At 33.3% G+C, this 12,642-nt stretch overlaps 1 protein-coding gene across 1 annotated transcript in view; it reads right to left on the bottom strand.

Annotated features, from left to right (window-relative positions):
* The window catches only part of LOC128239128 (adhesion G protein-coupled receptor L2-like), a 44,396-nt gene that overhangs the window by 28,075 nt on the left and 3,679 nt on the right, over nt 1-12,642 (bottom strand). The window contains exons 3-5 of the mRNA XM_052955613.1: nt 11,507-11,683; nt 4,889-5,065; nt 2,080-2,256 (exon numbers count right to left, since the gene is read on the bottom strand). Coding sequence (XP_052811573.1) covers nt 2,080-2,256; nt 4,889-5,065; nt 11,507-11,683 — 531 coding nt within the window. The remainder of the gene's footprint in view (nt 1-2,079; nt 2,257-4,888; nt 5,066-11,506; nt 11,684-12,642) is intronic.

Genomic DNA, 12,642 nt, shown 5'->3' with positions numbered 1-12,642 from the left:
ATCGATCCTTACCCTAACCATAACCCCCGTAGTTAACTAAATTATGTTTACGATTTCATAAATAGTACCGGAATGTAAAAGAATATTCAATTTACAATTACGGCTTTATTTATTTGGTAAAAATAATTTGCATTAGTATCAATTACTAAAAAGTTAGATTTTGTAGATTTTTTGTACTTTGACCTTAAAATGGCCCTGACGTTGACCTTGAGGTAGTCAATGAGGAATGTTAATTTAAGAAGTATAATAAACATAAGCAATATACATTGTAACATTATACGCCTTTCTATAAACATAAACTAATTTTTGTGATAAAACAGTTCTCATTTAGATATTAATGGCGGCCATCTTGAACGCCATATTGGATGCCTTGGTCTTCTGTATACGAAATTAAGTTTTAAAAAAGCAGCACTACTGCAACACTTTAAATAAATGTTTATATTCAAACAAGATTTTGTTAAAAGAATCAACATTTTAATAAAAGTTTTCTTTTCTCTTAAACTCGGTCAATTAATCAATTTGAAGGAACTCATGGTTGCCATGACAACAAAACACTTTTCTCGAGGAATATTTTTATGAATTTTAAAAGGTTCACTTTCAACACCTTAGAAGTCATTAAAAGTCACGAAGCAATGCCTTTATTCAGGTCGCACTACATAGTACCACAGTACCACAACTATATATTAACACAATTAGGCAAATGGCGGCAATCTTGGATTTTGGCGGCAATATTGGATGAATCCAGAGTGGGAGTTGAGCTATATTAAAGCAAACACCTGGCCTCAATATCACGAAAATACTTAATTCAAATCTCAAGTCTCAACTCATTTCACCATATAAAAGCATAATTTTCTTCAAATTCTTCCTTGTTTTAAACTTTTTGAAAACATATTTTCTTACAGAATTTGTTGATAAAACGATTTTTTTCAATATTTCAAAGAAAACTAATTCTAGAACAATAGATATATTTGAGTATTTTATAAAGAATACAAAATTGTACTCATATACATTTTTGGCTGAAGAATATATTTCCCTTGGAATTTGACCAAAGGTTTTTTCAGCATATTCTATGATAGAATGTGCTTATAAAACTGTAAAAAACATATATGAATTTTACTAAATTTTGATGCTATGTGGTAAAATGTGTTGAAACTGAGCTTGAGATTTGACTTAAGTATTTTCGTGATATTGGGGCCAGAAACGCGGTTACTAGTTATATTATGAATACAACATGTCAGCTTATATTTTTTAGTATGAGAAAGTGTAATACAAAAATGACATACTCTTACTAACAATACAAACAAAGCATGTTTAAAATTAAAGTGTATTTCTTTTCAGAAACACGAGTTCGTGTATCCCGATGGTAATTCTGATTAACCTTTTATTATTAGAGATATTCATAATCTAAACTATGATAAAATAAAATGAAATTCAAATGGTGACCAAAAATACGCTTTAATTCTTCATCGGTCTATTTGCTACATTTAAGCCAAGAATGTCATAATTATAGGCACTACGTTTTGTGTGCGGTCACCCTTGCGATTATCAGCTCCTTTGTAACTTCATAACTTAGTAAAGTCTCGTCGTTACGTATTCTTCAGATTAGAAAATACCAACCAACCCTCCTCTAGCTTCATGCACTATTTTTTATTTGTATATGTATATTTTGAACTTGCTTGGTTCGAAAATAGTACGGGCTTTGGGAAGCGACAGATACATTCATTTCTGTACGTATTGGTACTGGTGACATTTCTTGAAGTCGCGGCAATTTTTTCGGCCAGATACTACTTCATTTGCAATTCACTTATTATTTCGCACGAGTATAGTATTTTAAGGAAACAAATTACTGAATTCGAAAGCATAGACATGGGTTTGCAACTATCTTACGAGAATGGGATGTCAACGACAAAAACATCTTTGTATAATGAAACAATCTCTGGACCTTTATGTTTCAGAGCGGTTGTTGTTCATTTTAACATTTGAAATTGAAAGCAGAATTTTGTGAATAGAACTAGATAAGAAAGTAAAAATGGTTTATAGAAACCTTTAGCCGAATATTAAAATCTATAACCCACAAACCTCGAGTACATATAGGGGTTGTACCATCCAATTGTCCGCCAGCTGCACATGTCCTTATTAAATTGCCATTAGTATGGATGTGGCCTCCTGCACATGTGTACATAACTGTCGTGTTGTAAGCAATCGTTGCCCCAGAATCTTTTGAAGCGTCGTCTACGTTCGGCACAGCGCAGGTTACTATGATAACGAGAGTATAACAAACAATAATACTTCGCATGCAGATTTATACTATACTTAATTGCTCCTTTTTACTTAGTTCACTTCAAATACCTTGAGGGGCTGTAACAGATGGCATATTGACATATTTTGTTATAACTTATTTAAATTGATTTGTTTAATTTATGTGTTTGCATTACCACCAAACGACAACAGAAAGTCTCCTTTGACATACAGTCAAGCTAACTACCATTCAATATTTATAGCTTTTTATATATATTTTCAGAGAAAGTAAGCGCCGCCTGATGTGTGGTTATAGTATAATGTTGAATATAATGTCTGAATGGAATTACACGTAAACTGTTAATTTAAATTATACATTTTAAAATTAAGGTTCAGAATTCAGGTTGAATATTTATTCATTAAAATGTGTATTAATCTAAATAGCATTGCCGGTTAACATCCCTAACGCTAAATTTAATGTACCTGATCAGTATGTATCTATTTTGTTATGAAATCCAAACTTGCTTCTGAATGACATTGGGAGTTGTCCGAAAGGGTCCGTCGCCAAAACCATTACTTTAAAATTTAACGAGACAAAACGTGAGAACGTTTATCATGAGATCTTTAGTATGGTTTTGACCTTTGATCTACTTCCTGTGCGCCAACATAGGTCAAATTAATGCTATAATCAATAGAAATAAGATTCCAATTTTTATTATAACACACTTATACATAAAGGCAATTATTGACACAATGTTGGCTTATTAGATTATATGAAACTTTAAGAACTAAATAGTGATAGGATTAGGTTTTAAGTATTTTCTACATAAGAAATATACATTGTAACATTATACGCCTTTCTATAAACATACACTAATTTTTGTGATAAAACAATACTCATTTAGATATTAATGGCGGCCATCTTGAACGCCATATTGGATGCCTTGGTCTTCTATATACGAAATTAAGTTTTAAAAGCAGCACTACTGCAACACTTTAAATAAATGTTTATATTCAAACAAGATTTTGTTAAAAGAATCAACATTTTAATAAAAGTTTTCTTTTCTCTTAAACTCGGTCAATTAATCAATCTTAAGGAACTCATGGTTGCCATGACAACAAAACACTTTTCTCGAGGAATATTTTTATGAATTTTAAGAGGTTCACTTTCAACACCTTAGAAGTCATTAAAAGGCACTAAGCAATGCCTTTATTCAAGTCGCACTACATAGTACCACAGTACCACAACTATATTTTAACACAATTAGGCAAATGGCGGCCATCTTGGATTTTGGCGGCCACATTGGATGAATCCAGAGTGGGAGTTGGGCTATATTAAAGCAAACACCTGGCCTCAATATCACGAAAATACTTAATTCAAATCTCAAGTCTCAACTCATTTTACCATATAAAAGCATAATTTTCTTCAAAATCTTCCTTGTTTTAAACTTTTTGAAAACATATTTTCTTACAGAATTTGTTGATAAAAAGATTTTTTCAATATTTCAAAGAAAACTAATTCTAGAGCAACAAATATACTTGAGTATTTTATAAAGAATACAAAATTGAACTCATATACATTTTTGGCTGTAGAATAGATTTTCCTTGGAATTTGACCAAAGGTTTTTTCAGCATATTCTATGATAGAATGTGCTTATAAAACTGTAAAAAACATATATGATTTTTACTAAATTTTGATGCTATGTGGTAAATGTGTTGAAACTGAGCTTGAGATTTGACTTAAGTATTTTCGTGATATTGGGGCCAGAAACGCGGTTACTAGTTATATTATGAATACAACATGTCAGCTTATATTTTTTAGTATGAGAAAGTGTAATACAAAAATGACATATTCTTACTAACAATACAAACAAAGCATGTTTAAAATTAAAGTGTATTTCTTTTCAGAAACACGTGTTCGTGTATCCCGATGGTAATTCTGATTAACCTTTTATTATTAGAGATATTCATAATCTAAACTATGATAAAATAAAATGAAATTCAAATGGTGACCAAAAATACGCTTTAATTCTTCATCGGTCTATTTGCTACATTTAAGCCAAGAATGTCATAATTATAGGCACTACGTTTTGTGTGCGGTCACCCTTGCGATTATCAGATCCTTTGTAACTTCATAGCTTAGTAAAGTCTCATCGTTACGTATTCTTCAGATAACAAAATACCAACCAACCCTCCTCTAGCTTCATGCACTATTTTTTATTTGTATATGTATATTTTGAACTTGCTTGGTTCGAAAATAGTACGGGCTTTGGGAAGCGACAGATACATTCATTTCTGTACGTATTGGTACTGGTGACATTTCTTGAAGTCGCGGCCATTTTTTCGGCCAGATACTACTTCATTTGCAATTCACTTATTATTTCGCACGAGTATAGTATTTTAAGGAAACAAATTACTGAATTCGAAAGCATAGTCATGGGTTTGCAACTATCTTACGAGAATGGGATGTCAACGACAAAAACATCTTTGTGTAATGAAACAATCTCTGGACCTTTATGTTTTCAGAGCGGTTGTTGTTCATTTTTACATTTGAAATTGAAAGCAGAATTTTGTGAATAGAACTAGATAAGAAAGTAAAAATGGTTTATAGAAACCTTTAGCCGAATATTAAAATCTATAACCCACAAACCTCGAGTACATATAGGGGTTGTACCATCCAATTGTCCGCCAGCTGCACATGTCCTTATTAAATTGCCATTAGTATGGATGTGGCCTCCTGCACATGTGTACATAACTGTCGTGTTGTAAGCAATCGTTGCCCCAGAATCTTTTGAAGCGTCGTCTACGTTCGGCACAGCGCAGGTTACTATGATAACGAGAGTATAACAAACAATAATACTTCGCATGCAGATTTATACTATACTTAATTGCTCCTATTTACTTAGTTCACTTCAAATACCTTGAGGGGCTGTAACAGATGGCATATTGACATATTTTGTTATAACTTATTTAAATTGATTTGTTTAATTTATGTGTTTGCATTACCACCAAACGACAACAGAAAGTCTCCTTTGACATACAGTCAAGCTAACTACCATTCAATATTTATAGCTTTTTATATATATTTTCAGAGAAAGTAAGCGCCGCCTGATGTGTGGTTATAGTATAATGTTGAATATAATGTCTGAATGGAATTACACGTAGAATTCAGGTTGAATATTTATTCATTAAAATGTGTATTAATCTAAATAACATTGCCGGTTAACATCCCTAACGCTAAATTTAATGTACCTGATCAGTATGTATCTATTTTGTTATGAAATCCAAACTTGCTTCTGAATGACATTGGGAGTTGTTCGATAGGGTCCGTCGCCAAAACCATTACTTTAAAATTTAACGAGACAAAACGTGAGAACGTTTATCATGAGATCTTTAGTATGGTTTTGACCTTTGATCTACTTCCTGTGCGCCAACATAGCTCAAATTAATGCTACAATCAATAGAAATAAGATTCCAATTTTTATTATAACACACTTATACATAAAGGCAATTATTGACACAATGTTGGCTTATTAGATTATATGAAACTTTAAGTACTAAATAGTGACAGGATTAGGTTTTAAGTATTTTCTCTATTGTAATGCATTTCAGAATTGATATCTTGTCGCCATATATGTCCAAAATATCAAATGTGTAGTCCAAAATTAGTTCCTATATCGTAGAAAGATGCCTATTTGAAAGTAAAGGTTCATTTTGTTTAATTTTTGCAGCCATCTTGGATGCCTTATTGAGCTTGATATGGTCATAATGTTCTATAATAACATTAATGTTTACTGTTTCAAGATAACAATGCTGACTTCTGAACAAATGTCAAACCCACTGCACAAAATTAAACGAAATTTGTTTTATTTTCGTACTCTTTGGGCCATCTTGACATAATGTTGGCTTATTAGATTCTAGGGTTTGTGGGGGATGTATATGTGCTGTAAGGCACTGCTGTTAAGGTACCGCAATATGTGTATAAAGAACCCTTATTTGAATGATAAACATTTAGTATTGTTTCAAATATTCTTATTTAGTACATTAACAATATAATATTTATCATATAAACTACGACAGCAATTAAAGTTAAAATCAAATGATGTACAAGAAATTCGTTTTAAATCATGAGCGGTCCATTTTTATTTAAATTGAATTTTTTGGGCGGACTGTTTTGTACAAAAACAACTGATTTGGCTGACAAAATGAAGAAACTATTGAATGAGAATGTGAGACTTGGGTTGCTATATATTATTCTGCAACGGTAAGCCTTCACTAAACAAAACAGTTTAATTTAAGCTAATAAGGTCTTTATTGTTCACATTTTAAGATGAAAGCATTGTTTGTGCATGTAAAAACATGTTTTTCACAAACCAGTACCCGTATTTGAAAATAACGTTAATTTTGTTTAAATTCTATGGTCATCATCGAAGCCATATTGTGATTCGTATGGTCAAACTGCATTATTTAAAATCAATCCCGCAATTCATTCCTTTAATAATGCAGTTTGACCATACGAATCACAATATGGCTTCGAAGATGACCATATAATTAATGACATCAACCCCGCAATTCATTACTTATATTTACACCAATAATCCATAAATGATTATTTTATTCAAGAATGGTTAAAGAAATAATCCATTTCATTAAAGAAAACCAATCATCTTACCCATTCTGTAAAAAGAACGACCCGACTGTAACCGGAAACATTTTTTTTTCAAATGACGTCACAATAAAGCGGAAAAAGATCAAACGCTTGAGATCTCTTTTAAACGTAAAATTTAAACACTTATGGTAAACATACATTTAAAACATAATCAATTAACACTTTCTAAAATGTTGATTTATATTTTACGGGACCTGCTGACACAATACTAACAATAAAATGATCAATTGATTTCATGTATATTGTTATGCGATGAATTGCGATCCGAAACGTTTTCGGTACGTCCTGCTGCCAACTTAGATTTTGATTTTTATCTTGTCCAAAATAATATTCGTTTTTGCGCAGTATCAAATAATTTAAATCTGTTTCTTATTCAATCCGTATTTAAACGTTCAGCATGAAATATTGTTTATGTTAATTAAATAGTAAGTTTAGAATTTAAGAGGGTCTTGTTTTGTGTAAAACTCTAATAACTTGTATGTTAGGGATATTTTATTATTTTTTGTTGTACAATATATCTAATTCCAAACAAGACAGGCGCTAAATAACCAACTAAATAACTCGAATGACTTAAATCTGGCGGGTTTTTCACGAGAGTCTTTAATTTTTAAATGATTTAGCAATCTCATTTGCCGAATTATGATAATTTGATCATACACATGTTTCAAATCATGGGACAACGCTGATAAGTGCTTTGTTTTTATATATTCATCTACAGTAATAACACCACAACAAACAATTCTACTACTTAATTAGTTACCAATCGATCTTATTAGGTTCCAAGTTTCAAGTTTTATTTATAATAAACCAGAAGGTCGTAGACCCATGAGGCATACAGTGCACAATGGTAACAAATACAAACAAATATGCACGTGTGCGGTAACATATTAACTGATAAATATTAAACAAAATTACATTTAGAACATGGATACATTTATAAATCAACTGTTCGAGTTATTTTACACTTACTTTTCCGAGTGTTATAAAACATCCCCCCTTTCAAAGTGCGAAAATGTAATTGCCTACAGCGTATAAAGGAAAGATATTCAGGTAAATAAGTTTGAAATGCATACATGTATGCATTTTTTAAATGTTCGGTGGGGTACCTTCAACTTCTCTGCCAACAGTTATTTCAATTGCGGCTCTGACGGAGGGGTGAAAATCAAAAGATTTTGCTATTAATTTACACCCCCTTTTTTGTTTTATCTAAGTTTTATGTAGCCAATCGGATATCGTTGTATGAAAACAACCACATATAGAATTTATAAATTCAATTCAAGTAAGGTACAACCATATGATTGACTAAGTTTCGTATTGAATAAAACCCGTCATCAACTATCAACGAAGGCCAAGTACGCAACGTTTGGGGGAGGGAGGTCAGTTATTAACTTTAAAATTTGTTCCGTTATTCGCTGAACAGAATAAAATGACTCATGGGGTCAATATATAACGGGGTCAAAACGTTAAATTAAACACACTAAAATATTAAGCATTGCATATTGTGATTGATACTTGCGTTTAGACTGATTATAAATGAACACCCTCATCTTGTAAAGGGTTGCTATAGTTCACACACACGCTCTCACATGCACAAGCATATACGCCCACACGCATGCACGCACGCAAGTAGCACACGCATTATAAGATAAAATATATATTCCATATGGATAAAATGAAGATCTTAAAGTTTATGTTATAAGTGCAGTAAAATGCTATTCAATTGTGTTAATCAACGCGTTGTTTGTTGTCACACATAACGTGTTATTCTGTTTTCCTGACATTATCCCGCACTCATAGTATCTTTTGCGTCAAGCAATTTCATGAAACAGCTTTCAGTGTTGCATTCAATGCCCATTATACAGAAGCCAGCATAGCAACCTTTTCCCTGACTCAAAGTCTCTGCTGTGCGTACAAGCATAATGTCATAAATTGATAAATGTGGTGTGTGTGTGTGTCTGTGCGTGTGCGTGTGCGTGTGCGTGTGTGCGTGTGTGTGTGTGTGTGTGTGTGTGTGTGCGTGCGTGTGTGCGTGCGTGCGTGCGCTCGTGTGTGTATGTTGTGCGTGTGTGTGTGTGTGTGTGTGTGTGTGTGCGTGCGTGTGTGCGTGTGTGTGTGCGTGCGTGCGTGCTTGGGTGGGTGGGTGCGTGCGTGCGTGTGTGGTGGGAGGCATTGTAGTTCATAAAACTATCTATTACGTTACATATATGGTAAAATGAAGCGGCAACAACGAAAGATTGGAGAAAAACGAGAATATTTACCTTGGTGTTATTTTTGTACCGGGTCTACTATGACAGTTTTGGCCCTTAAAATAATTGACGACATCTGTTTTTATGGTATTGTGATAGACTATCTAATAAGTTAACGAATTTTTCAATTATCGAATAGGAAACCGTCGTGGATGATTAAAAACAACAACAACTGAATATACATATTATAAAGGCACTCTTTCTCTACCGGACCAATAACGTCAGAGTTATTGCACTTGAAAAATATATAAAAAAATAAGTTATAGGCTACACTTGCCAACTGATAGCAAATCATATTACGACCGTTGTTGCTGTTGTTGTTGTTGTTGTTGTTGTTGTTGTGTTGATAAAGGTCTATCCGTGCCCTATGGCTGCATAATAGCTTGAACCCGTCACATATTTTTGAGGCCAAAGGAGGAGTTTTATTCCCACCGTTGTGTGGGGTATCCGCCAAACGAGTAATTTTGATCCCAAAATGCCGCGGGCCCTTCGATGAGTGACACCTAGAGTGGTCCCACAGCTCTGATTATTGGATATGATTTTATTTCTTTGGTCTTAACTTGTAATATAGAAATTGGATAGCTCGCATGTCTTAAAAATCTTTACCTACTGTAAACTTGGTATATATTTCGAAAGATGAGCAAGGCTTGCGGACAGTTCATTTGCAAGAAAGTGTTCTGAGAACAGGACGTTTCGTCCAGTCTGCATACATATATAATTATGTGAACTGACCTTTTTGTTGTCGAATTCCGAGTTGCCACACTATTTAAATTCTAAAAAATTCTTCAAGACCAAAGAGTGCGTTGATATTCTTTTTAAACTTTAACTTGATTTAATATTCTGATTGTTTTCTTAAATGTTCATGTACATATACATGTATTTTATTTTATTTTATGTTTTGCCTATCTAGACTTTAAAATGTATCCCCTGGTCCAGTGTATGCTCTATTCACGTATATATCATTTATTTTCTCATTTTGAATATCTTTTTTTAATGAATTAGGCGTGGGTTAAAAGCGTTTTTCATACAAGGTACCTGGACCTGAGGTGTTATTAAAACAATACCGGCACCTTGCATAGCATATAACATGTATTATTTTGGACTTCTACTGGTACTATGGTTGTTTACGAGAATTAATTTAGAATATATTGATAATACGTTGAGCCTTTATTACATATTATTATATTATATTATCTCTTTATATATATTAAATGACACTCGGTGACACTCGGTAACTAAAATATGAACAATGAACGGGTTGAGAAAATTCTGTTGGCACAAAAGGTGGTGAAGAAAAAGGGCTCGACTTTTTCACAATACCTACTTGTGACATACTTGGTATTTGAATGCACCTCTTATGTGCATTGATGGACGAAAATTGTTTGTATCGCATATTAATGTTTAATTTGTTAGTCTAGTTGTTTTTATCAATCAGTATCAGTCATATATTTTATAACAATTAAGTATTTTATTTTGTGATACTATGTCCAGTATATTTGTCAAATAATCTCTTGTAACTCTGTATAGATTGGCCATATAATTGTTTAATGTGTTGCATGTAACTTTTATAATGTATATGGACGAGACTCAAATAAAGATATAATACCTTGAAATACTTGGACGAATATGTCACACATGTGACGAATTCGTATGTGTTAAAATCACGGTCCAACAGAGCTATAGTTATTAACGGATACAGTAAAACCGCGGTCGTTCGAACAGGCGGTCGTTCGAGAACTGGCGGTCAGTCGAGGTCGAAGCGAAGTCCTGACCATTATTCCTTCTATTTTCATATCCATGTACATTGGTTTGTTCGTCGCACAAACTATAAAATGTCTGAAATGCAGAGAAATCCCACGGACCACCTTCTACCAACGTGTGCTTTGGTATGCGACACTACTGATTGACCATACTCATGTATTTCATAAATCGATAATTGTGAAATGATCTCGCCTATCGCAAATTTGTAACAAATGTGTTTTGGTTGGTTTGCGGCAGTTTCACAAGGCTTTGCCCTAATTTTTCATAAACTTAACAATTTAAAGTTTAGCTTAACCATTTTCAGGTGTAAGTTTTAACTATTTTATTTTACCAGATTACCTACTTCACAGGTTTTCACGAAATAAAAAAAATAGTTTATCGTTATAAACATTAATAAAATAATTTAACTTGTGTGCATGTCTTTAAACCCTTTAAAAGGGAAATATTACACACATTATGTCGAATTAAAATAAATTAGTGAACTTAATCTTTAGAGATTCATTTCATCATATTTTAAATTAGCAACACGAGCAAAGGATTATTCATTTAATGCTCTTGATTTGACAGAGCTTATCAGTAATACAACGCTTACCTGCAATGCAAGTGGGTGCTGTACCGGACCAGCCTCTCGGCGTCACTGCAGAACAAGTTCGTGTTTTTGAACCATCAATTTGGTACCCAGCGTTACAGCTGTACGTAGCGACGGAGTCTTGCATCGTGTCTGTGAACGTCACTGCACCATTTTGCGGGCCTGTGAGCGTCCCACATTCTACAAATAGGCAATAATTCTGGTCTACAAAATACATGTACAGATTAATTGAGTACAAATTATAATAAAATTCAAATTTCATGAAACTATTTCTGCTCATTTGATTCGAACCTGTTGATCTTCAAACAGACACCTATTTAAGGGGGAACCAGCCATCGACGTTCACCACAATAGGTCACCAGACTTCACTATTGGATATTTTCATCAGTATTGAATAGAGTCACAATACATCACTATTGGATATGCTCATCAGTATTGAATAGGGTCACTAGACATCACTATTGGATATTTTCGTCAGTATTGAATAGGGTCACCAGACATCACTATTGTATGAGTTCATCAGTATTGAATAGGGTCATCAGACATCACTATTGTATGAGTTCATCAGTATTGAATAGGGTCACCAGACATCACTATTGGATATGTTCATCAGTTTTGAATAGGGTCACCAGACATCACTATTGGATAAGTTCATCAGTATTGAATAGGGTCACTAGACATCACTATTGGATAAGTTCATCAGTATTGAATAGGGTCACCAGACATCACTATTGGATAAGTTCATCAGTATTGAATAGGGTCACCAGACATCACTATTGGATAAGTTCATCAGTATTGAATAGGGTCACCAGACATCACTATTGGATAAGTTCATCAGTATTGAATAGGGTCACCAGACATCACTATTGTATGAGTTCATTAGTATTGAATAGGGTCACTAGACATCACTATTGGATATGCTCATCAGTATTGAATAGGGTCACTAGACATCACTATTGGATACTTTCGTCAGTATTGAATAGGGACACCAGACATCACTATTGGATAAGTTCATCAGTATTGAATAGGGTCACTAATCATCACTATTGGATACGTTCATCAGTATTGAATAGGGTCACCAGACATCACTATTGGATAAGTTCATCAGTATTGAATAGGGTCACCAGACATCACTATTG

The sequence above is a fragment of the Mya arenaria genome, chromosome 6 (genome assembly GCF_026914265.1).
Source record: "Mya arenaria isolate MELC-2E11 chromosome 6, ASM2691426v1".
In the NCBI taxonomy this organism is placed as follows: Eukaryota; Metazoa; Mollusca; class Bivalvia; order Myida; family Myidae; genus Mya; species Mya arenaria.
The sequence above is the reverse complement of the archived record's forward strand: the minus strand, read 5'-3'. Positions and strand labels throughout refer to the sequence as shown.